Below are 23,978 nucleotides of genomic sequence, written 5' to 3'. Positions count from 1 at the left end.
GGGGGGGGGGGGGGGGGGGGGGGGGGGGGAGGGATGAGAAAAGGAAAAGGAAAGGAAAAAGAAACAAAGCAAGAAAAACTGCTAGAGCAGCTAGCCTGAGCCCTGAAGGATCACAGCGGGTGTCCAGTTTCCTAGAAACAGGGATCCCCGCACTCCCTGGTCCCCGATTATCACTCCTCCCCCTACCCCCCCTCCCCGCCGTGTTCTCCCGGATCCCACCCCCACCCCCAGCGGGACTTGTGGGCGTGTCTTTAAGTCCTTGCTAATAGGGCTGTCCAGAGGGCGGGGCGGCTTCCCAGGGCGCCCCTGACAGCCGCCAGAGCAAGCCCCTTGGAGCTGGACGGGCCACACGCCCCGCTGGTGACCGAGTCCCCGTGCGCTGGTCCATGCTGGTTTCCGCCTTTGTTCTCGGGCCGGAGTGGGGACATGCGCCGCTGAGGATGGAAGTGGAGGACTCGGGCGGCGTGGTGCTGACTGCCTACCATTCGTACACTCGCTCCCAGCCACCCAGCTCAGAACCCCGCTGCGTGCCCAGGGCCACCGCCAGCCACCCTGGCAGCAGGTACCCAGAGCGACTCCAAAGGGAGCAGAGGTTTCCCGGGCTTGGGCTTTCATCTCCCCGCTGTGTTTTCTGCCAAGGCATAAGAGCACCTTCACTTGATTGTTGTTCCAAGTTTTAGTGGACTGGATGAGTGGGTCTACTGCTCTTTGTATTGTCCTTGATTGCAAGTGGGAAGTGCACGAAGTCTCTGCCGACAGTGGCTAAAGTCCTTGGCTAGCAGAGGTTAGCTGTGTTCTTGATAGAGCTTGAGGATAAATAGGCATATGCCTCATTTCTGCCAGGTTCACCCATTGACATATTGGAGAATTAAAAAAAAAATCACTGGAAATGGGACTAGCAGAAAAGAAAAAAAAAATTAAAATATATTATCCTAAATCCTCAAATACTATTAAAAGTTTTTTAGTAACTGCATGCCATCTGAGTTAAAGCATAACTGGAAAGATTCTCTAAAAAGTAAATCTGAGTAGACTTTTAAAAACAATTTTATTTCTAGATTTTAAAAACCATTCAGCTGCATATATACTTTGGTATCATTATTTTATTATTGCTAATGTTGACTCAATGCTGTAAATACTATTTTAGTTTATTTCTTTTGAGTCAAAAGACGTTATAAACATCTCATTATGTGTATTTTAGATTTAATATAGCATGGATCTGTGTTAAATTACTCTGTATCAGTGTTCATCTGTTTGATGCAAGATCAAGGCCAATGTGACTTCCATTAACTAAACAAAAATGTAAGACTCTTAGGAAATTTCCCTGGGCAGACAATGATAAATGAGATGGTTTGATATCTGACTCATATTTAGGGGAAGTTTTGCTTATTTAAACGTGGCTCTTTATCTACTATGGATCCACTGAGGAATTTTTTTTTTTTTCTTTTAACAAGTGGGAAGTTTTGAGTGTTGATGTGCTTTTTTGTATCAAGTTTATTTTCTTTTTTTTTTCCCCTCATACTTTTATCTTTAGTTGTGTGATAATGATAACTTCTGTCTCCTCATCTAATTGATTTGTGAGGCTTTCAACAGATTGTGATTTTATTTCAAGGAATATCCTTTTGGCTAGTATCCATGAGAAGAACAAACCACATTGGCATGAGATCTATGTTAGGCTTGGCTAACAAAGACAATATTGTTTCTTCCAAAAAGAGCAGGTTGAGTGAAATCTTATTTTTATGTAAAGACAATGAGAAAGTAACATTTTTCTTCCAGCTTTAGTAGCACATTGCTTTAAAGTCTACTTGAAGATACAAACTTGCATTTGTCTTTAGGGTGCTTTCTTTTCTAAACTTAATCACTGACTATAATTACTCAGATTATGAGGAACTAAATAGATATGAGTTCTTGAGAAGCAGGGGCCTGGTTTGTGCATTTTTAGACGGTTCTGGTCTAGCTGTCCTGTCTCTAACTCCCAGCAGCTGTCTAGGAGTAATAGCTAGATTGTGCCATTTGGGCCTTCCGAAACTACATCCGTTTCCAAAGCAAACTGGAGGAGCAGTTCCATTAACTCAGCATGTGGTCTTGTGGAATGATAATGCATGAGAGCAAAAGAGCTATGTGTCATAGTTAGTGTTTTATCATATGGCTGCCAATCAGATTTATGCTGCTCCAAGTTTGCATTTTTGGTGACCACTCACCCTCTCTATAGGAACCTTTGTACCACTCAACTGTCTGATGCAGGAGATAGTTGACCCCATCCCCTGTAACTAAATCATGAGAGAATAGCTTAATTCCTTGGTTCCCAGTAACAACAATCAAAAAGAGGTTCCTGTATTTACAAGGAGCCGGAGGACACCATCAATCATGAGTCTGATAACAGAAATAATCAGGACCGAGTTATTAACCTTTGACTCCCTAACTACTGATCAATACTTCCTTTCAAGCCAAGGAGCAAGATTGTATTGTTCTACTTATGAAGAAAGCACTCTCTCTTTCAAGAATACCCTTTCCTTTAATTGCTTACATATGTGTAACATATTTGTGGAGGAGTGACCAGTATGGCACTAGGAAACATGGACTATTGTATCATTGTTCATTAGCTCTGAGTAGCAAAGGTTCAGTTCAAAGCAAACCATCTCCTTATTTTTCAAGCCTCTACTCCATCTGACTTTATGGACTTTTGGGTTTTGGGGGGCCTATTTTTTCCCACTAAAATATAATCTCTGTCTCTATCTCTCTCTTCAGTTTTCTCTTTTGTTCACTGTTGGAATCTCAAGTGCCTAGAGCAGTGTCTAGCACATTGTGGTAGCTCAGTAAATGCTTGTTGAATAAATTAATGAATTCCTACCAAGTTTAAAAATGGTCAAAATAAAATGGCAGGATTTTTATTTTATTTTTTTTAATTTTTATTTGTTTATTTACAGCATAACAGTGTTCATTGTTTTGGCATCACACCCAGTGCTCCATGCAGTACGTGCCCTCCCTATTACCCACCACCTGGTTCCTCAACCTCCCACCCCACCCCCACCCCCCTGCCGCCCCTTCATAACCCTCTGGTTGTTTTTCAGAGTCCATAGTCTCTCATGGTTCATCTCCCCTTCCAGTTTCCCTCAACTCCCTCTCCTCTCCATCTCCCCATGTCCTCCATGTTATTTGTTATGCTCCACAAATAAGTGAGACCATATGATACTTGACTCTCTCTGCTTGACTTATTTCGCTCAGCATAATTTCTTCCAGTCCCGTCCATGTTGCTACAAAAGTTGGGTATTCGTCCTTTCTGATGGAGGCATAATACTCCATTGTGTATATGGATCACATCTTCCTTATCCATTCATCCGTTGAAGGGCATCTTGGTTCTTTCCACAGTTTGGCGACCGTAGCCATTGCTGCAATAAACATTGGGGTACAAATGGCCCTTCTTTTCACTACATCTGTATCTTTGGGGTAAATACCCAGCAGTGCAATTGCAGGGTCATAGGGAAGCTCTATTTTTAATTTCTTCAGGAATCTCCACACTGTTCTCCAAAGTGGCTGCACTAACTTGCATTCCCACCAACAGTGTAAGAGGGTTCCAAAATGGCAGGATTTTTAACAGCAGAAGTCAATCTATTTTTACCTACTATGTGCCAGCCACATTAGGTATTAGGGATACAAAGGTAAATAAGACAAAGCCCCTGCCGTGAGAATGTGGCCCTTTACCTTTCAGACAAATAGGACTTTTTGAGAAGGCTTGGAATAAGTAGCAACATTTTGAAAGCAAGAGTCTTTAGATATCATTCTGGACTACCAGCTTCTCATTAAAATAAATAATAATAGAATAAAGGATCCAGGGGTGCCTGGGTGGCTCAATAGGTTAAAGCCTCTGCCTTCAGCTCAGGTCATGATCCCAGGATCCTGAGATGGAGCCCCGCATCGGGCTCTCTGCTCAGCAGGGAGCCTGCTTCCCCCTCTCTCTCTGCCTGCCTCTCTGCCTACTTGTGATCTCTGTCTGCCAAATAAATAAATAAAATCTTTAAAAAAAAAAAAAAGAATAAAGGATCCAGCAATTCAGGGCTCTGCTGCTGCCTGCCAGCACTGGCTGAAGCAGAGTCATGGTTGCTCCATTACATGCCTCCCCTCTAACTCTTCAGCATTGATGCTGGGTTGGCCACTGTGGTTTTTTTAGGGATTGACATTTTATTGTATTAAAATAAGTAGCCAGTATAAAGTGTACTTGCCAGTTACTCAGGCTTGGGTCAGGCTCCCAGACCCCACACATCACCTCCACCATTTATTACCACGTCATCTTGGGCAGCTTGCTTCAGGTGCTTAGAATAGTGTCCAATAGCTTTGAAACATACAGTAATTGTTAGATGTATTATTACTGTTATTACTTTTAATCACAGTTGTTGATATAAAGAGGAGAGTAAAACGTTTTTGGTATTTTGGTACCTACCCCCAAAATGTATTCATGGAGGAAAAAAAAAAGTGGAGAACTAAGTATTTGTTGGGAGGAGAGAAGGTAATTCCTTATTTCACAAACTTCTATCTTTACATTCTATTTGTAAGGGATAAAAGAGAATGAAGGATTGTAAACTTTTAGTTCTGTTAAGTGGTTGGGACTATCTTTATAATCATGTGATTTTTTTTTTTTTTTTAAAGAGGCTGAGCTTCTAAACTCGTAATCAGAATCCAGAGTGAAAATATTGACATACATACAAAATAATTTTACTTATAGAATGAAAGATAGCTGAAGAGAAAGCAAGGTGTCTTGTTTTTCAAAGATTTTCTAAGCTATAGATAAATATATATATAATATTTCTTGGTGCGTGTATAGAATTAAAGGGCCATGAGAATTTCTGATATTTAGTTCGTTTTACCATAAACTTCCCAAGAGAGAACAACAATAGAAGAGGAAGAGAACCAGCTCTTCCTCAAAAACAAATAAAGAGGCTTACCAAGGTTATCCTAGGAATTCTAATTCTTTAGCAAAGTTAAAACTTTTGTAAAGGGGTTATTGTTTTATAATACTTTAACTATTCATAGTAATGGGAATGATTTGATTACAGTGGAATTAATGATTAGAAAATACTTTATTTTGTGGAAAAAACTAAATCTAGCAACTCTTAGTGTCATACTTTTCCTGGATGGAAATTGAAAAGACATTTATTTCAAGGTGCCAGCTCTCCTTCAATTAAGTGCTTATATAAGTTTATGTGAGCTTCTAGCCATATACATAGGTACACTAACATATGGGGCAGATACTTTTTTTAAAAAATACTTTTTCGGGGCACCTGGGTGGCTCAGTAGGTTAAAGCCTCTGCCTTCAGCTCAGGTCATGATCCCAGGATCCTGAGATCGAGCCCCGCATCAGGCTCTCTGCTCAGCAGGGAGCCTGCTTCCTCCTCTCTCTGCCTGCCTCTCTGCCTACTTGTGATCTCTATCTGTCAAATAAAATAAATCTTTAAAAAAAAATACTTTTTCTAGAGGATTCAGAAATAGTTATGGAAATAGAATTTTTATGAGAGGATAAGATATTTATGGGTCATTTTTTATTTTATTTTATTTTATTTTATTTTATTTTATTTATTTGACAGAGAGAAATCACAACTAGGCAGAGAGGCAGGCAGAGAGAGAGGAGGAAGCAGGCTCCCCGCGGAGCAAAGAGCCCGATGTGGGGCTCGATCTCAGGACCCTGGGATCATGACCTGAGCTGAAGGCGAGGCTTTAACCCACTGAGCCACCCAGGTGCCCCTTTATGGGTCATTTTTAATGTTACGGTTAAAACTAGAGTTTGTGTCTTCGGTTTCTATTTACAGTGGGGCCCCTACTGTAGGGGCCTCCAATGTGGAGCTGTTGGAAAACATCTGGCACATTTCCTTTGATCATGTCATTTGGCTAAACATTTGGCCAGTTGTTCTGTCCATTTTTAACCTGCTCAGTTCTTCCTGATCGCTAATCCTTAATGTATCCACAAAAATTCAGAGAACTAGAGTGTTGCAAAATCACATTCATGAGCATAAAAGTAATATTTTCTTAACTTTTTATTTTGAGATAATATTAGGCTTCTGGAAAACTTGCAAAAGTAGTTCAGAATGTTTCCAGTAACCTTCACCCAGTTTCTTCTAATGTTAACACTGTGCATAACCCTTAGTTCCATTATCGAAACTGAGAAATTAGCACTATATAGTCTTTATAACCTGATTTCATCAGTTTTTCTGATAGCATTAGAATTTTTCTGTTATAGAATTAAATTTGGGATCCCACATTGTATTTAGTTTTGCCTCCCAAACCTTCAGTCCCTGGCAGTCTGTCCTTATCTCTTATAGCAATTTTAGAGTTTTGTAGGAAGTTCTTCAGTTTGGGTTGGTGAGATGTCTTCTCATGATTAGACTGAAATTATGCATTGTGGGTAAGACTTCCACAGAATGATATTGGGTTGTTCTCAAGTGCATCGTAATAGGGGGTAGTGATCTATCTCATTAATGTTGGTGTTGGCTCTGATCACCTGCTTAAAATGGTGCCTCTTGGGTTTCTGTACTGGTAAACTATATTTTCCTCTATGTGATTAGTAAGCGTCTTGGGGTAGAGGTTTTCTGATTATGAAATATCTCCTGTTTTCCTCTCTAACTTCCTCCTCTGATTTTTTTTTCCTCAATTCTTCTACATTGATGTATTTTCCCTTCTATAAAGCCCACATTCACTATTCTCTCTGACTTTATCTCCTTCACCTTTAAAAAAAAAATCAACCAGATATAAAAAATGGTTCGGTTTTTTCTGGTCCAAGTTCATGAAACCTATTCCCTAATTTTATGGTAGTCTTCGGAGAAATATAGAAGGCTACTAAATTAAATTCTGTGTTAAGAGAGATTAGATGTTAAATCCCACTTTGCTTAGAGGTTATTATTGGGCTATCTTATTTTCTTAGAACTGTGTTTATACTTAATGGAAACATTTTTCCCTTACCAGTGTTCCTGAGATAGTACCTGAACATATGCAGATATATCATAACTAAAGTAAATATTTAATTTACCTGTAAACAAAATTTCTTCTCATTCTGTCCTTAAAACCAAACTATTTCATTTCTAAAATAATTCCTACTCTCTTTTTCTCAATCTGTGGTCTCTAGATATCAGTTCCAGCGAAGAATAATAGCAGGGTGTTATGGAGTAGAGCAAAGGAAGGCAATAAAATGTCCTCAGAAGAAAATTTTGGAAGTAAAGTTTATCCATTTAAGTGATAGATTTTGTTTTAAGCCTCTTTGGATGAAAATATAAGGTCAGCCATACCCTTAACTAGGGCAGTAAGGCTCCTTTTCTTAATGACTGTCATCAGACAGTATGGTGTTTTAAGTTTGCTTGCCTTCATAGTAAATAGCCTACATTGGTATATTGTTTTATTTCTTCTATAACTTAAATAATATTTATTGTTGTTATATTCCCCTTTGTTTTCAGGCAGCCTTGAAAACCTTTAGCAGTACTTTTGTTCTTTCTAATGTTGTTGTTTTTAACATGCTTTATAATTTACTTTTCATTAGATAATCAAGGTTGTTAGAACTGTGCAAAGAAAAGCTCATCGAAGGACTAAGTTGTATAATCTAACAAAAGATTTTGATAGCACTTATTTCAGTTTCTTTGAGTATATATTGGTTTGCTTGTCTGGATTCAGTGTCTTACTGTGTTCTAGTACTTGGGTTAGTGAGTTTGGATACTGTGTCATTTTTCATCACATGAAATTTCACGTGTTCATTTCTTTGTGATTACTAGAGGATGCACTTCAGAACAAACCATAGCATATCTAAAAGCTTCAAGTTGCTCTTTTCTAAAATGGGAACTAAAAGATTGTTTAACTATATATTCATCTTAAGTATGTGGAGTTTACGACACATTCTTTTAGTATCAACTATGTTATGTCACTCTTTAATAAATGAGTATTATAGATAAAACTATCTGTTTGACAGGTATTAAGCGTCCAAGGGTGGGAGAACATACACTTTCACTTACAGAACCAGCTGCTTTGTCTCATGTTACCTTCAAAAGTAATTAAATCTATGCATTCCATTTCTGATCCTTAGATTATTAGAAGATGACTTCATACAGGCACACAATATGAAGGACAGGAAGCCAAAGAGAAAGTAGTATGTAGAATTTTAAAAATTATCAAGCACTTGAGACTTATTTCTACTATTTTAGTAATTCTAAATTGTGGTGCTGATTATCTTATTTATGAGAGATAAATCTTTAGATCTGTGTTAAATTTCGTGATTAGCAAGAAAGTTTACTTTTGTATATCTGTAATATATAGAGAAAAGAATCCTTTTGACGTTTCCTGTTCAGTGTTCATTTATTTATGAAATCTATTTAGAAAACACTGGCCAATGCATTTGTCTTTATACAAAGGTCCATCAGTGTATTTATATTTTTAGATCAGTAGAGATATCTTGACAGGTGCTTAGAAAAAATTGTCGAACATAGAAAAATAACATTATAGCTAATAATAGGACACTCGATTTCTTCTCTTGATACTTTTCCCTACCTTCATTATCATATCTAAACATTCATACAAGTAACTAAAATTAGCACATTGGCATTGGCACCAAACTCTCATTTGTGTCTGGAGATGAAGGACCAAACAAAGGAGAATAAATAGAGAAGTAAGGACAAAACTTCTGTCCTGAAAATTTCCTTGACAATAGTAGCCATAGAGTTTTCACCTGTCAAAACATAAAGGTCATTGTCCTATGATGTCATTTCTTTTTTTTAAAGGGCTATTTTTATTGATAACTACTTAGCTTAACATACATTATCATTTAATCTTTAAAACAGTCCTGTTTCATAGGAAGAAATTAAGGCATAGAGAAGCAGCCCATGGTTACACAGTGAGGTAATGATAGAGCCAGGATTCCCATCCAACCCTTCCAGTACTGGTGTTTTTAACCTGTTGTTTAAATCTTGAAGCATTATTTATTATGGATTTAGTGTTTTTCTGTCTCAGTTTGGTCGTAGGTTAATTGAGAGCAGGAACAGTATTGCTGTTGTATTCCCCCTTAGCAAACTAGCAACTTTCACATAATAGATATTACAAATACTCAGTTTTGATTTAGTCTTTCCTTTTGAAATCATTTTAATTCTGTTCCAGTGGAATAAGTATTAGGTGCATTAAATATGAGTGGATATAAATAGCTTGAAAAGTTTTGTCATCAGTTGAAGCAAGTACAATGTTAGGAATTTTTTTCTTTTAATTTAAAAGCTACATTCTTGCCCCTCATGCAATCTTAGGTAACAGTATTTTAAAGTAGACAACTGTGCTAAGAAGTCATTCAATTTGACCAATAAAGTGAGATCTAAGCAATTAGTACAAGAAAACTTTCTGTGGTTTTTAGGGGGGGGAGTTAAAAGTGGGGAAGGGCAATTGTTAATCCTTTTATAATTTGATGTTCTTAGTAACTAGCTCTTCTAATTTTTCATTTTAATTTTATTAATAGCTTTAAGATTTCTATAGTTAATGGTATTTTTTACTTCATTCCTTGCAGCGTGACTCACAACATAAAAGTTCTTTTTTCTTTTTTCTCCCTCAGGGAGAGTGCCAATAATTTTTTAAATTAAATTATTCTCTTAATTTTAGTATAATTAACAGATGGTGTTATAGTAGTTTCAGGTGTAGAATATAGTGATTCAACACTTCCATACATCACTGGTTCTAATCATGATAAGTGCACTCCTTAGTCCCCATCACCTATGTCACCCATCCCTTTACCCCCTCTCCCCTCTGATAACCATTCCTCTCGTTTGTCTCTCTATAGTTATGGTCTGTTTCTCTCTCTCTCTCTCTCTTTTTTTTTTTTTTTTTTGCTTTGGTTTTTTTTTTGTTAAATTCCACATATGAGCGAAAATATGGTATTTTTCTTTTTCTGACTTATTTTGCTTAGCATTATACTCTATAGCTCCATCCATGTCATTGCAAATGGCAAGATCTCATTCTTTTTTATGGCTGAATAATATTCCATTATTATTTCGTTCATCCCATCTATCCATGAATACTTGGGCTGCTTCCATAATTTGGCTATTGTAAATAATGCTGCTATAAACATAGGGGTGCATGTATCTCTTCAAATCAGTGTTTTTGTATTTTGGGGGTAAATACCCTGTAGGGTGATTATTAGATGGTAGGGTTGTAGTATTTTTTCAGGGAGTGCAGAGGGAGAGAAAGAATCCCAAGCAGGCTCCATGCTCAGTTCCAAGTCCGACACAGAACTCAGTCTCACAACCCCAAGATCATGACCTGAGCTGAAATCAAGAGTTGGAGGAAGCTTAACCCACCGAGCCACCAAGGTGCCCTGGTAGTTGTATTTTTAACTTTTTGAGGAACTTCGAATGCTGTTTTCCTCACTGGCTGCAATAGTTTGCCTTCCCACCAGAGGCTTCCTTTTTCTCCACATCTTTGCCAACACTTGTTTCTTGTATTTTTTATTTTAGTCCTTCTGACAGGTGTGAGGTGATATCTCATTGTAGTTTTGATTTGCATTTCTTTGATGATGAGTGATGTTGAGCATCTTTTCATGTGTCTGTTGGCCATTTGGATGTCTTCTTGTAGAAATGTCTGTTCATGTCTTCTGCCCATTTTTAAATTAGATTATTTGTATTTTGGGTGTTGAGTTATATAAGTTCTTTTCATATTCTGGTTATTAACTGTTTATCACATATGTCATTTGCAAATATCTTCTATTCAGTAGGTTGCCTTTTAGTTTTGTTGATTGTTTTCTGTGCAGAGGCTTTTTATTTTGATGTAGTCCCAATAGTTTATTTTTGCTTTTATTTCTCTTATCTCAGGAGACATATCCAGAAAAATGTTGCTATGGCTGATGTCAGAGAAATTACTGTCTGTATGGTTTCCTGTTTCACATTTAGATCTTTAATCCATTTGAGTTTATTTTTGTGTATGGCTTAAGAAAGTGACCCAGTTTCATTCTTTTGCATGTAACTGACTAGTTTTCCCAACACCATTTGGAGAAGAGACTCTTTCCCCATTGTATTCTACTTTGTCAAAGATTAATTGATCATGCAATTGTAGGTTTATATCTGGGTTTTCTGTCCTAGTTGACCTATGTGTCTGTTTTTGTGACAGTACCATACTGTTTTGATTACTACAGTTTTGTAAAATAAAGAGTGCTTCCAACTTTGCTTTTCTTTTTCAGGATTGCTTTGGCTGTTTGAGGTCCTTCATGGTTCCATATAAATTGTAGGTTTTTTTGTTATAGTTCTGTGAAAAATGCTACAATGTAAGAATTCTTAATGCAAGTTGAGAAACATCACTCCATGAGACTTAATGGATCTTTCCTATTTTGTCTTCCAGTAGTCAGTCAGTTTTTGTCTTATCCTGATTTGAAGTCAAGCTGGATACCAATCCAGGTCCTGGACCATACTTTTGTGAAGATTGGTTTTGTTCTAAATCTTTCTAAACATTTTAGATACTATAAGATAGGTTGTGACAATCTAGACCTTGTGACAATCTAGACCCCTGAGCCATGCCTAGTCTTAATAGCCCTGATCCATCAATGACCTTGGAGCAATGGATAATAGTTACCAAAATTAAGCTGCAAGGATTCATATGTGGAAAATTAATCCAGGGCCCATTGTAGTCTGGACTTGAATCAAAATGGCCTCCAGCTCTGTGCACTTGTGTTTATTTTACAAGGTATTCGTTTTGATAAACTTCAGTTCTTGGGACAGTATGGAGAATGGATGGTCATTTTAGTTATATATAAACAGTGTGGTCCAGACTTCTCTGCTAACTGCTGGGTCTTTAGGAGTCTCTTCTAACAATTCTTAACCAGCCAGGGAGTTCACAGTGTGTTACAAATAGGAATGATGCATCATGAAAATCTACTCATGGGGCGCCTGGGTGGCTCAGTGGGTTAAAGCCTCTGCCTTCAGCTCAGGTCATGATCCCAGGGTCCTGGGATAGAGCCCCGCATCAGGCTCTCTGCTCAGCGGGGAGCCTGCTTCCTCTCTCTCTGCCTACTTGTGATCTCTGTCGAATAAATAAATAAAATCTTAAAAAAAAAAAAGTAAGGATTGCAAGGGACAATCTCTGTGGTACAACAGGTACGCAAAGTATAGAAGTGTCTCGCCGAGAGGCTCATAAGGAATAACCAACTTTTTGAGCCAGACTCGGAATTCATTGTACTGACCCCTGGACACCCACTCAGGTCCACAACATGGTCTGATGTGTTCTGGGAGCAGTCAGACTGATGGCAAGGAAATCATGGCAGAGGGGAAATTGGCTCTCTCACTGGGAGACATTAAGGGTATAGAAGTATAGAAAAGGTGGCAACGATTATGAGAATGGCATTTCCTTAGCTTCCTTTCAAACATGATTACAGCTACCCCTACGTTATCTTGCTAAAGTTAACGTGGAGAGTCTTAAAAACACACTTGTTGCGGCTTTTCATTGGAATCTTAAAGAAAAACATTTGCTGACCTCAATAGAGTAAGCAATTAAATGGGAAAAGAGCTGACTGTAAGTTTCCGCAGATTTTGTTTTGAAAAACAGAGGATGCCTGGCCCCTGTGATTTTTAACATACCACAACTTAACTTCTCTCCCTCCTCATTTATAAAGCTCAGTGACTACCAGGTCAACTTGGCAACTGTTTTTGTTAAGTCTAAATTGTGCTTAGTTGCAGAAAACTCCACTCTAGAAGACCCCCATCTCTTCTGGTTGCTGGAAGCATGTAATTGGAAAAAGCAGGCCATCCTCTGCCTATTTAAAGCTGTGTCATCCTTTGTGGGGCAGTGAGTCAACACCAGCTAAAACAACATGAGTCAGGCACTGCTTAGAAGAAGCCCAAATGAAGCTGATTTCTATTATGCCAATCTTAAACAAACATGAGACGTATCCAGACTCTAAAATAGTTCTTCTTGTGGGAGTTGAAAAAGATTAGCACCAATTTTCTTTAGAGCCCATGGAAGGACTTTTTTATATGTCTTAAGAAGGAACTCTCTTCAGTTAACCAAATTTAACCTGGTTTATTCTCCATTCTGTTTCTCCCATTCTCCTTCTCCAACATGTTCATACCCAATTCAGATCATTCTTGTTGTTTTAATCTGGTTTCAGAACAACTGAATTAAAATTCATATAGTTACAACTGTAATTTTGAAACTGTTTGCTTATTCCTGTTCCAGGATCCTCCAATCTTCTCATTTCTCTGGAGTTTAAAAGATTGCTTTAAGGAGACTGTGACTGAGGTAGAGAAATAATTTAGAAGGCAAATGCCGTTGTTCAAGTAAAAATGATAAGGGATTGTGAGAATACAGAGGAAAGGGAGCGATGGATTCTTGGGGGAAAACAAGCAATGGAGTTGGTATGATTTGATGATTAAAATTACTTGGGTTTCTGTTCGGGAGTATTATTAATTGAAATTGAGAATTCTGGCAGATGATCAGATTGTAGATGGGGAGATAGTCTAGCAGGTGAAACTTTGAGCTAAGTGTATATGTACAGCTGGTAGTAAGCTCTACAAACTGGCAGCTTGGGAGGGAGATCAAGGCTGAAAATTCTAAGCTATTTATTCATGGGAGACTTCCGCATTCAGGAGAGTTAAAACCAGGACTGTATGCAATCTGGGAGGAGAGAATAGAGTATCTGTAGAAATTGTAGTGGAACAAAGACAGAAATCTGGGGAGCAGTGCCAAATAGGGAAGGGCAGAACACTGGGAGACTAAGAGACTAGGAGCATTCTGGAACCCAAAGCATTAGGTTCCGAATGAGCAGACAACGTATCAGGAGTAGCTAGATGACCAATAGTGTCCAGACTGAGAATCACCCCCTGGGTCTGGAGGGTGGATAACAGTGAAGATCTTGGCTAGAGTGGGATTTATGAGGATATAAAAGTGGAGGCCAGTTTGTTGCAGGTTGAAGGGTAAGTGTGAGATGAGGAAATAGAAGCAGCAAATAGAACCTGTTATAAAAACTTAGCTTATGGGAGGGTGCAGAGAGGAAAAATGCAGACTGAAGGGGGGAGCTTATAAAAACTTTCCCAAAAAAGCTGAAGATTCAGTCAAAGTCAAGAAAGAAACCTAGATTTCTTTTTTTAATTAAAATTTAATTAATTAGCATGTAATATATTATTGGTTTTAGAGGTAGCATTCAGTGATTTATCAGTCTTATATAATACCCAGTGTTCATTGTATCACATGCCCTCCTTGATGCCCATCACCTAGTTACCCATCTTCCTAGCCTTTTCCCCTGAGGCAACCCTCAGTGTGTTTCCTGGGATTAAGAGTCTCTCATGGTTTGTCTCCCTTTCTGATTTCATCTTGTTTTATTTTTTTCCTCTCTTACTCTAATGCGATGAAGCCTAGATTTCTGAAATGTAAGACTTAAACACATTTGGTCCTACTTAAAATCCTTTGATAATAACATGTTTGCATACAGGATAAAACTTTATCCCTAGCCCCACGGCAGTATATAAGCATTGTTAGTACAAGAACCTTCTCTGTTTTCTTTATTGCGGAATCCTTAACTACTTTCCCCATCAAAGGGCCTGGCATTCAGTGGAGTTTTAACAAATGGTTGCTGAGTGCAGGTAGTGGAGGCTGAAATGTGGACATGTGACTGCTCTTGGGTTGAGGAGCTACCAGGGAAGTCTTCTAAAATCTGAGCATCACTTCTTTTGTGAAGTCTCAAACCAAGTTGGTCTTGTCCATATTTGCCCCTTTTCTACCTCATCACACACTTCTAGTATTGCACTTAACCCACTACTTAGTAGCAGTACTTCTGTTTGTTGATGCCAAGGGCCATGTCTTGTTCATCTCAGTTCCTGGACTAATACAGTCAAGGTACTGTGTGTATGCTTATTGAGTAAATGAACAATTCATTCATTAAATAGTAATAATCTCAAGTATATGGTGATATTTTCAGAATTTGCTATTTTGAATTAGAAAAATATTAGAAGTAGTAGAAATCTTGGGTTGGTATTCTGTTAGGGAATAGACTATTCTAACCATACATGCCACCTGCCTTCTCAGAATCCACTAAATTAACATAAACTTTTGTTAATATGCTATGAAGTAAAGAATAATAAATACAAATCAAAACTGGTGATGGTTTAAATGAGTAGTGTACCTTGACACATCAAACCTTGAAAAAGATAATGAATAGAAGGTAAATATACCCTCCATTGTTTTAAAGATTAAATTTTGCTTAAGGGTTATTTCATTCATTAAAACATGAAAAATTTAAAGTCCAATTTTCATAATAAAAGCAAAGTTGAACAAACATCTATTGAGCCTCTGTGTGCCATATATTGGGTTTGGGGACTAGAACAAATGGTTAATAGTCAGTCCTTCAATGAGACTAGATCAACTGGTTAACAGGTTATTTCAGCTGCCTCTGAAGTGCAGAGGCCGTTGCTTTAGGGTAGAAACGCTGCTCTTCCTCTGTACCCCTAGCATTAGCAGTGGCCCAGTGTGGACACTCAGTATTTGAATGATGAGAAGAATGAAGAAAATTGTTTGTGGTGCTCTGGGCGAGCAGAGAAGTTGTAACTGCCACTTGGGGTTAGGTTGGTGAGAGTTAGATAGAGGGGTTAAGGAAAGCTTCTGGAGGAGTTGATGACTAAATTAAGTCTCCAAGAAGGAGCACAAATTTCCAGTTATAAAAAGTCACAGGGGTAAAAAGTCCAGCATAGGAAATGTAGTCAATAATACTGTCACGTTTTCTCATGTCAGATGGTGACTATACTTAGGGTGGTGTGCATTTCATAATGTATAGAATTGATGAATCACTGTGTTGTATACCTGGAACTGATACAACACTGTATGTCAATTAAACTTCAACAACAACAACAACAATAAAGAGAATGTGCACAAGTCTTGAGGAGGAATGAGAGCGGGAAGTGTCTTTGGCAGAAGAGCAGGTGGAAGGAAGAGGTGTAATAGTGTGCAACCAGGTGCTGGTGTCTCCGAAGCTGGCTTAAAGTGAGACTAGCCAGGGAAGCAGGGGCCACTGCATGTGCACTTGGGGTGAACCAGTGAGGCTCAGGCCAAACTTAGTTCACACCTTTCCTTCTTCATTTGGGTAACCAGGGGGTTCCATTGATGAGCTGACCTCCGGGGAATCTTCAAACACTTAAATTCTTTTCTTTCTCTCTCTCTCTCATTAAGTTGGAAATGAAGGTAATTAGGTAATTCTAGATTTTTAACCAAAACATTGGCTTTAGACCTGTACTGATTGTATAATAATATGTATCTCTGTCTCTTTTAATTTTGCTTGTTTAGTTGATCTCTGTAAGCATGGATTGTTGTCCAGTATTAGTGGCCTCAGTTACTGTGAGTAGAGTTTGGTTTATTTCAACCAAGCTACCCAAGCCAGGGTATCAGAATATCAATAAAATGTTTGACTTTCAGCCTTTCTTTGAAAAATGGGGCCTGTCTAGTAAGGAGAGCTGATTTTTCAGATGATCATAAATTAAGAGGAATGTACTTTATTGTATTTTTTGTTCAAGTTTAAAGAGAGCATTCATTAATAATTTACTTTTTGGTAAGAAATTTTATCGATATTATATATACTAGATTTAATATTTCTGATTATATTGGTACAAAATTAGAATGGATTTAATACAACTTGAATAAAGTAGAGACTTCCAGGCGGTGTGTAATCATGTTTTTGTATATTTTCTGTGTTTTTTTAATCCAACAAACACACACTTTAAAGGAAAAAATCTGTTTTACCTGTTTCCTCATTTCCTGCTTTTGAGTTTTTTTTGTTGGAAGACTAAGGCCCAGACTGAGATATCTGATGACTTATTGCAAGAATGTATTTTAAAGGAAATGGTCTTAGAGGCTGGACAAGAATTTTCTCTCCATCAACAATGCCCCTGCTTTCTTTCTCTTCCTACCTCACCCTTCTATCTATTACTGTGGAGAGAAAATTATGTAATGACAGTGATCCTAAAAATCTCCAAGGTTTCTGAAGACATACCTCCAAATTTATAAAATTCTTTAATAGCCTCTTAAAAAATGAGGTATATTCAAATACAGAAAAATGCAGTTAAGTATTCAGTTAGATGACTTTTGAGCCTCATAACTACCATACAAAAGAAGATAATAGAATGTTTCCATCACCCCCCAAACTCTCCATGCCCCTTTTTCAATTAACCCTCTCCCTGCCAGTTTCTGACTTCTATCACCATAGATTAGTATTGCCTATTCTTAGAAGTTACATAAGCAGAATACTACAGTATATATTATTTTGTGTCTGCCTTCCTTTGATTAAAGTAATGGGATTTAAACACATCATTCTATTACAGTCCAAAAGTGGTAATAACATATATAGAAGTTTCGGTAGTTCTGTTTTATTATTTTATATGATTGTCTTCCAGCTAGCCTCCAGGTACGGTTGTTGCATATAAGAGGTACGAGAGCAGGTTTAGGTTAAAACCCATCGCAGTATCAGAATCTAAAGACTCATCTCTCTGTGGCGGATCCAGGCAAAATTAGGGTATAAGCAGATTTATCTTTGGTGCCTGCTCACTTTGCTTTGTTGTACTGAAGCCTTCCTTTTTCCTTTTAGTGCCCCCAGGTAGAAGTCAGATGATTCAGTCAAGTGACAGTTTGCTTAACACTTCTGGTGTTTTACCTTTTCAGAGCATATGTAGAATTTTAAAGAATGGTGAACTTCCAGGTCTCATTCAGGGAACAGAGGGGGGTTCTTTAGGGAAGAAGTCACACAGCACAGTGCACATCATTTAGGCCAGAGACTGGCAAAGTTTTTCTACAGAAGGCCAGTATTTTGGGTTTTGCTGACCATTTGGTCTCTGTTGCAACCCTTTTGTTGTTAGCATGCAAGAGGCAGTAAATAAATCAATAGATGTGACTGTGCTATAATAAAACTTTGTTAACAAAAACAGGCAGTGGGCTGAATGTGGCAGTGGACCATTGTACTTAGGCCCCTGATGTAAACAGCTTCTTGTTTTGTGTATTTGTGAGGTTTGTGTATCAAGCCCATCATAGCAAAATACAGAGAATTAGTTCTCCAGAATATATAAAGTTGAATGGAATAAGAGGTTGCACCTGTTACAGTCTCTCATTTTTCAGCGAATACACTGAATCTCAGAATAATAACTTTTCAAGGTCACAAAGAGCCTAGACAATTCAGAACTTTCACTTCTTTAACTAGTGTTCTTTGCCCTATTCAGTTTATAAGTCACATTACCTCAAATGTACTGTTGGATTGACTTTTTGGGGAAACTATCTTAGCTCACATATTTTAAAGGAATAAAAGAGTCACAAGTAAAAATTCAGGTGGTAGCATTCTGAAATTTGAATTAAGAGTTGGTTGAGAAAGAATGAGACTTACACAGATAGCAAACATACTAATGAAAAAAAGGCTAGTATGTTAAACACTGTATCCAAATAATGGTTTTAACAATACCAATGTGTAAAAGAAATAAATAAAAAAACTTAACTGAGGGGCTCCTGGGTGGCTCAGTGAGTTAAGCCTCTGCGTTCGGCTCAGGTCATGATCTCGGGTTCCTGGGATTGAACCCCACATCGGGCTCTCTGCTCAGAGAGGAACTTGCTTCCCCCTCCTCTGCCTGCATTTTTGCCTACTTATGATCTGTCAAGTAAATAAATAAAATCTTAAAAAAACAACAACAACAAAACTTAACTGAGAAAATAGAGACCCCCTAGATCTTCTTTTATTTAGTTCTTTCATGGCTTTATCTTTCTCTTTCAATTTCTTTTAAAGCTAACATTCATTGAATGTCTTCTCTTGAAGGCACTGTGAAGGATCAAAGCTAAATAAGACAGAGTTCTCATGCCTGAGGGGCTTAAAAGGGAGCTCAAGGCAGTTGGGACCCATGTCTCATTAAGCTTTGCAGCCTGTGGAGAGAACACAGGACTTGCTTCATAGAAAAAAATGGTGTTTGGATTAGGCATGTGGATATATATTATGTGACGTAGGTATATCAGTGTATGGATGAGGGTGTGGGGCAAAGAGGTGGTGTAGGAAGGAGCCAATAATTCTGCTTGAATACATTGAGGGATTGGTAAGGGCAGTCGTAGTAGATGCTATACACATATTTCCAGGATTTTACTTGTGAGTTGGGGTTGGCTCATCGAATTAGTTGTTGAAAAGATCCCAATTGTTTCACCCAAAACAACGAAAAAAAGTAAAAATACCTCACTTTGGGAGGCTGTCTTCAACTCTTTAGAGATACCATATAATTTGTTGAAGTAAAGCATTAATTTTGAAAGAATCAGACTTAAACATAAACTTTATTCTTTTGGAATTCTCAAGGAATTTATATCATTGCCCCCCCCCCCCCGTCAAATAACTGATAGAAACTAGTTTACACATTGGAAGTAGTTGGCTTAACAATAATCATAAACATATGCCAGAATCCTAACTGTTCAGCCAAAGTCCTAGTCTTCAGACTTCACATTTAGCAGAGCTGTAGACAGCTCTTACCCTCCGTTAACTTGCCTTGCCATTGGATGACACAGCTGGGTATTGTGGATGATAAGAGTTTTAGTAGTATATGTGCAGGGGGGATGCAGGGCAGGTGGAGGGAGAAGATTCAACTCAACCGTAATGAAAACCCAACCCCCGCAGGCATTTTGGTAATTCCATGAAGGCAAGAATGTTACTAAGAACAGATTTTGGAGGTCATTTCTCAAACTTGGTCAGCTGCAGTTAAGCCCATGGCTGCTGGTGCAGTGGAATGTACCCCTAATTGTTTTGGGAAAGTGATAAAGAGATTCAGTTACAGGTTTTCTGCCTTCATGGAATGGTGCTACCCCTAGAATAGAATTCGTCACATACCCAAGCATGACTGGACCTGAAATTCAACAAGTAGTCAATTAAATGATCCATCAGTATCTAATTTGGGGAACTATTTTCTATCCAAGCTGTCTTTTTTTTTTTTTTCCTATTGTTAGGAGGAATTCACTTAAAGCGAAATTATGAATAGTATTTTCAAAATTATTTGATGAACTAGTGAAGCGAGATAACTTTTCACAATCTGAACATGTATAGCATATAGTGTCTTTTAATTTGGAATTACTTTTATTACTCACAGATATTTATTTATTTATTCGATTATTAGAGAGAGAGAGAGAGAGAGAGAAAGAGCACATGAGAGAGCATGAAGGGGTGATGCAGAGGGAGAGGGATAAGCAGACCGGACAAGGGACTCAATCCCAGGACCCTGGATCATGACCTGAGTCGAAGGCAGATGCTTAACCAACTGAACCAGCCAGGTACCCCTACTCAAAGATACTTAAATGAAAGAAAAAAATGATATATTTTGTTTTCTTGCTACATCTAGCTTGGGGACTTGAGTTGTATTTTTAAAAATAATATTTTTATCATGTAGTTTTTAGCTTTTTCAACTCCTAGAACTCTTTGAGAATCTGAAGCACCTGGGTGGCTCAGTCTGTTAAGCACCTGCCTTCAGCTTGGGTCATGATCTTGGAGTCCTGGGATTGAGCCCCACATCGGGAGCCTGCTTCTCCCTCTCCCTCTACTGATCCCCCTGCTTTTGTTCTTTCTCTTTGTCAAATAAATAAATAAAATCTTAAAAAAAAAAAAAGAACTCTTTGAGAACCTAATGAAAGATTTATATCCTTGTGAAAAGCACACATAAGTATGTTATACGGATTTGCATGCATTTTTATGTAATCATGAAGCACAGGTTAAGAAGATTTTGGTCAAATTGTATTTAAAATTTTCTTTTTTTCCCTCACCTTTGCATTTATAGCTTTCATGACCATTTTTATATCCCAAGAGAGCTGGGTTTCCTTAGTACCTAGAGATTAGCTTTGACCAAGTGGAAGACAAATTCACTGTAAAAACAAACCTGGCCAATCTAGGGACTGACTAGAATGCCTGCCATGCGAGAGGCTGCTATTTGTTTCTGTCTCCCTATAATCAGAATACATCTGGGTGGCATTGGCATGATGGGCAGTGTTTATGGCTCAGGCATTTGGGCTAATGTGAGAAAGCTGACTGGGCAGAGCCTTGAGTGCCTGGGTTTATGCTTTAATACCTGTATGAATAGGATATTTCTGTTCTCAGGAGTGAAAAATGTTGGCATCAACATTATGAGCTCATGGCACAAGAAGGTGTGCTGAGTTTTAGCCACTTCTCAAGGAAGAGGTAGAGGAAATGGAGGCCTCTCAGTATTTCATACATGAGGAAATTACACGAATTATTGTCTAAGAGGAAGACAAAATAACCCTTTTGGCCCTCGCACCCACTGTCCAAGACCCTTTTCCTTATTGGGAGTTTGCTAGGGCTTTTCTCAGATCCCTGTGCAGGTATGTGATCTGCCCATGAGACTACCAGTCCCTAGTCTAGTGTGCCAAGAGAGTGAGAAATGTTTGTTTATGCAAATGAAGCATTTCTGAGATGAGGGATAAAGCTTTTAGTGCCTCTTTAGCCAATATAATCATAACAACATGAGGCAAAAGTGTTTGAGCTAAAAGTCAATCAGAGCAAACAACTGATCTGATCTGTTTCCACATTATCTATTCAGGAGGCTGCATTACACTGAAAATAGAGATTAAAGAAAGGTTTCCTGAAGTCTGAGTAGTAAATTATTAGTGAGTCTTTCCTGGAAAGTTAGAGATAACTGCGCTCTCCTACAGGCATTCCTTGGTAGCATTACCTGACAGATTTCTGGACAGCACAGATATTCCTCCTTACTGGAGTTTTATTTGCAGACTTGATTCTATACATCTTGTTCATCAAGTAGTTTATAGGACATTTGAGATCCCAGGGGTCCTTAGGAAATGCCTAACCTTACTTTTCCAGTGAGGAAACTAAGATGGTAAGTAACTTAAGCCTCCAATATTCCATTATTTCTATAATGTTATTTTATGGGAAAGATTCATTACATTGTCTCATATTGTCCTCTTGTCATTCCTTCCCACATACCATGTGGCATCGTAACATAACGTTCCTCTGTCCACAGACTATTAAATGTTGTGTGTGAAACCAAACATGAGTTTTTGTGGGAATGCTCGGCACCCATAGATTTAGCAGTGCACCCCTTCTCGGATGTTGGGATAGAAGCCATATTCAGAGTAGTGGGATCACCCTGCCCTTTGAAAAGGAGTATTTTAATGCTGGAAGATGTAATTATTTTGTACTGGCAGTTTATTCTTGAGTAACAGTTGATATGTACATAGCTTCAAAGATACACCCTCGTATACATTTAAAGTTCAGGGATGACCTCAGGGAGGAAAAAGTATATCTTCAAAATGTCATTTTAATTTTTTTTAAAATAATTCACGTTTTCAGTTTTATTGAGACATAATTGACATACTGCACTGTACAAGTTTAAGGTGTGTAGAGCATGATGATTTGACTTACATATATTGTGAAATAATTGTCACAAGTTTAGTTCATATCCATCATCTCATATAGATGAAAAAGAAAACAAAAAACAGTATTTTTCAAAAACGCCTTTCGATAAACTTTAGCCCAGTTCTCTTCTGGGTCCTTCTTCTGTCTACTGGACTTTTCTGGTTGGAGAAGGCAACTTAAACTCATCATGCCCTTGAAAGTGCCCTGTCCTCTCTCATCTCTGGGTCTGTATACACGATAATAAATGCTGATGTTTATTTAGTACTTCCTTTAAAGTTGACACAGGTCCAGGTGCTTTTATGTGTATTAAAGCCACAAGGATTTTACTCCTAGGACGTAGGTACTGTTTTGCTTCTCGTTTTACAGATTGGGAAATGACACAGAGGGTGAGTTGCCCAAGCCAATTGTAGTGGCCTCACTCCAAAATCTTTGCTGCTGCTGCTGCTATTTTTTTTTTTTTTTTGAAAATTGTGGAAAATATACATAACAGAGCCTGTGCTTCTTAATGCAACACTCTGTTCCCTTTTTACACATCCTGCTTCCCTTGCCTGAAGAGCCTTCTCCCATTCTTCTTTTCCTGGTTAAGACTTACCCTCCTTGGTTACAGATTACACTGTCTAGAAAGCCTGCCCTAGTACGTTTAACTTTCCTCTTCCATCTGGGGCCAGTTTATCTCCTTAGGCCCACTGCAGCCCTTGATTTATTATTCCTGAAATAATTATGATATTGCTCTGTAGCTGCTCCCTGCCCCCATGCTGGACTGCAATCTCCCTGAGAGCTGGAGCCGTTATCCTTATGATGTCAGTACCCAGCAACATGGCTTGTACATGTTCATGGAATGGAGGGAAGGGGACAATATATGAATTTTCTTCTCCAAAACTGGGAGACAAAATAATTGACTCAGTTAGACTTGATCACAGAAGACAGTTTCTTATAAAATAAATAGAAAATGAAACCCTGAAGAAACACAGGGAAATGATAATCAAGGTCAGGTTCCACATAGTTAGTTGCTTATATTTTCACTTTTTGTTTAAAAAAAAAACAAAAACACATATACCAAAATACAAAAACACAACAACCCCAGGCTTTGAATTGTGAATGAGAAAGGAAATGTTTTTGTTTTTCACACTGTAAAACTAAAATTTCCATGACCTCATTGTGAGGCAGTGCCTCTTCTTGGAGATAATTTGTCTCCTTTAAAATGCAGCACCTAACTTAGGGCGCAGTAGCTTGGGATGATTTCAGAGCATATCATAGATACACACATACTCTACAGGGGTGTCTGGAGAATCCACTGGTTCTCTGTGGGGATGGTCCACTCTAGATGGCACTGCCAGCTAATAAGAGCAGCAACATTAAAGACTAATTACAAAATACTGGAGGGCTGTCTCTCTGAAATTTTGTTTATCGTGCTTTTTGCTGTTTAGTTTTCTTTCCTGATTTTAGTTTGATTTTCCTTTCCTTGAAATTGTTCAGGGTTATGAAGTTAATTGTCAATTGCTAGGACAAGAAGTCAGTTTTCTGATTACAAGAAATAGCAAAGTCCTTCCATTTTGAAGACATGTTTCCAAATTTAAAAAAATATCAGGGATCTGGCAAATCCAACTTCTTAAAATAGTATTTA

The 23,978-nt window shown here is 38.1% G+C and overlaps 1 protein-coding gene across 4 annotated transcripts in view; it reads left to right on the top strand.

The window, feature by feature from the left end:
* Positions 1–328: 328 nt before the first annotated feature.
* The window catches only part of ARHGAP28 (Rho GTPase activating protein 28), a 210,101-nt gene continuing 186,451 nt past the window's right edge, over positions 329–23,978 (top strand). For all 4 annotated transcript variants that reach the window (XM_046026100.1, XM_046026101.1, XM_046026104.1 and 1 more), the window contains exon 1: positions 329–562. In XM_046026100.1, the coding sequence (XP_045882056.1) occupies positions 387–562 (176 nt within the window). In that variant the 5' untranslated portion in view covers positions 329–386. The remainder of the gene's footprint in view (positions 563–23,978) is intronic.

The sequence above is a fragment of the Meles meles genome, chromosome 12 (assembly GCF_922984935.1).
Source record: "Meles meles chromosome 12, mMelMel3.1 paternal haplotype, whole genome shotgun sequence".
NCBI classification, from domain to species: Eukaryota; Metazoa; Chordata; class Mammalia; order Carnivora; family Mustelidae; genus Meles; species Meles meles.
Note: the sequence above shows the minus strand (reverse complement) of the source record. Positions and strands in the feature narration are given on the sequence as shown.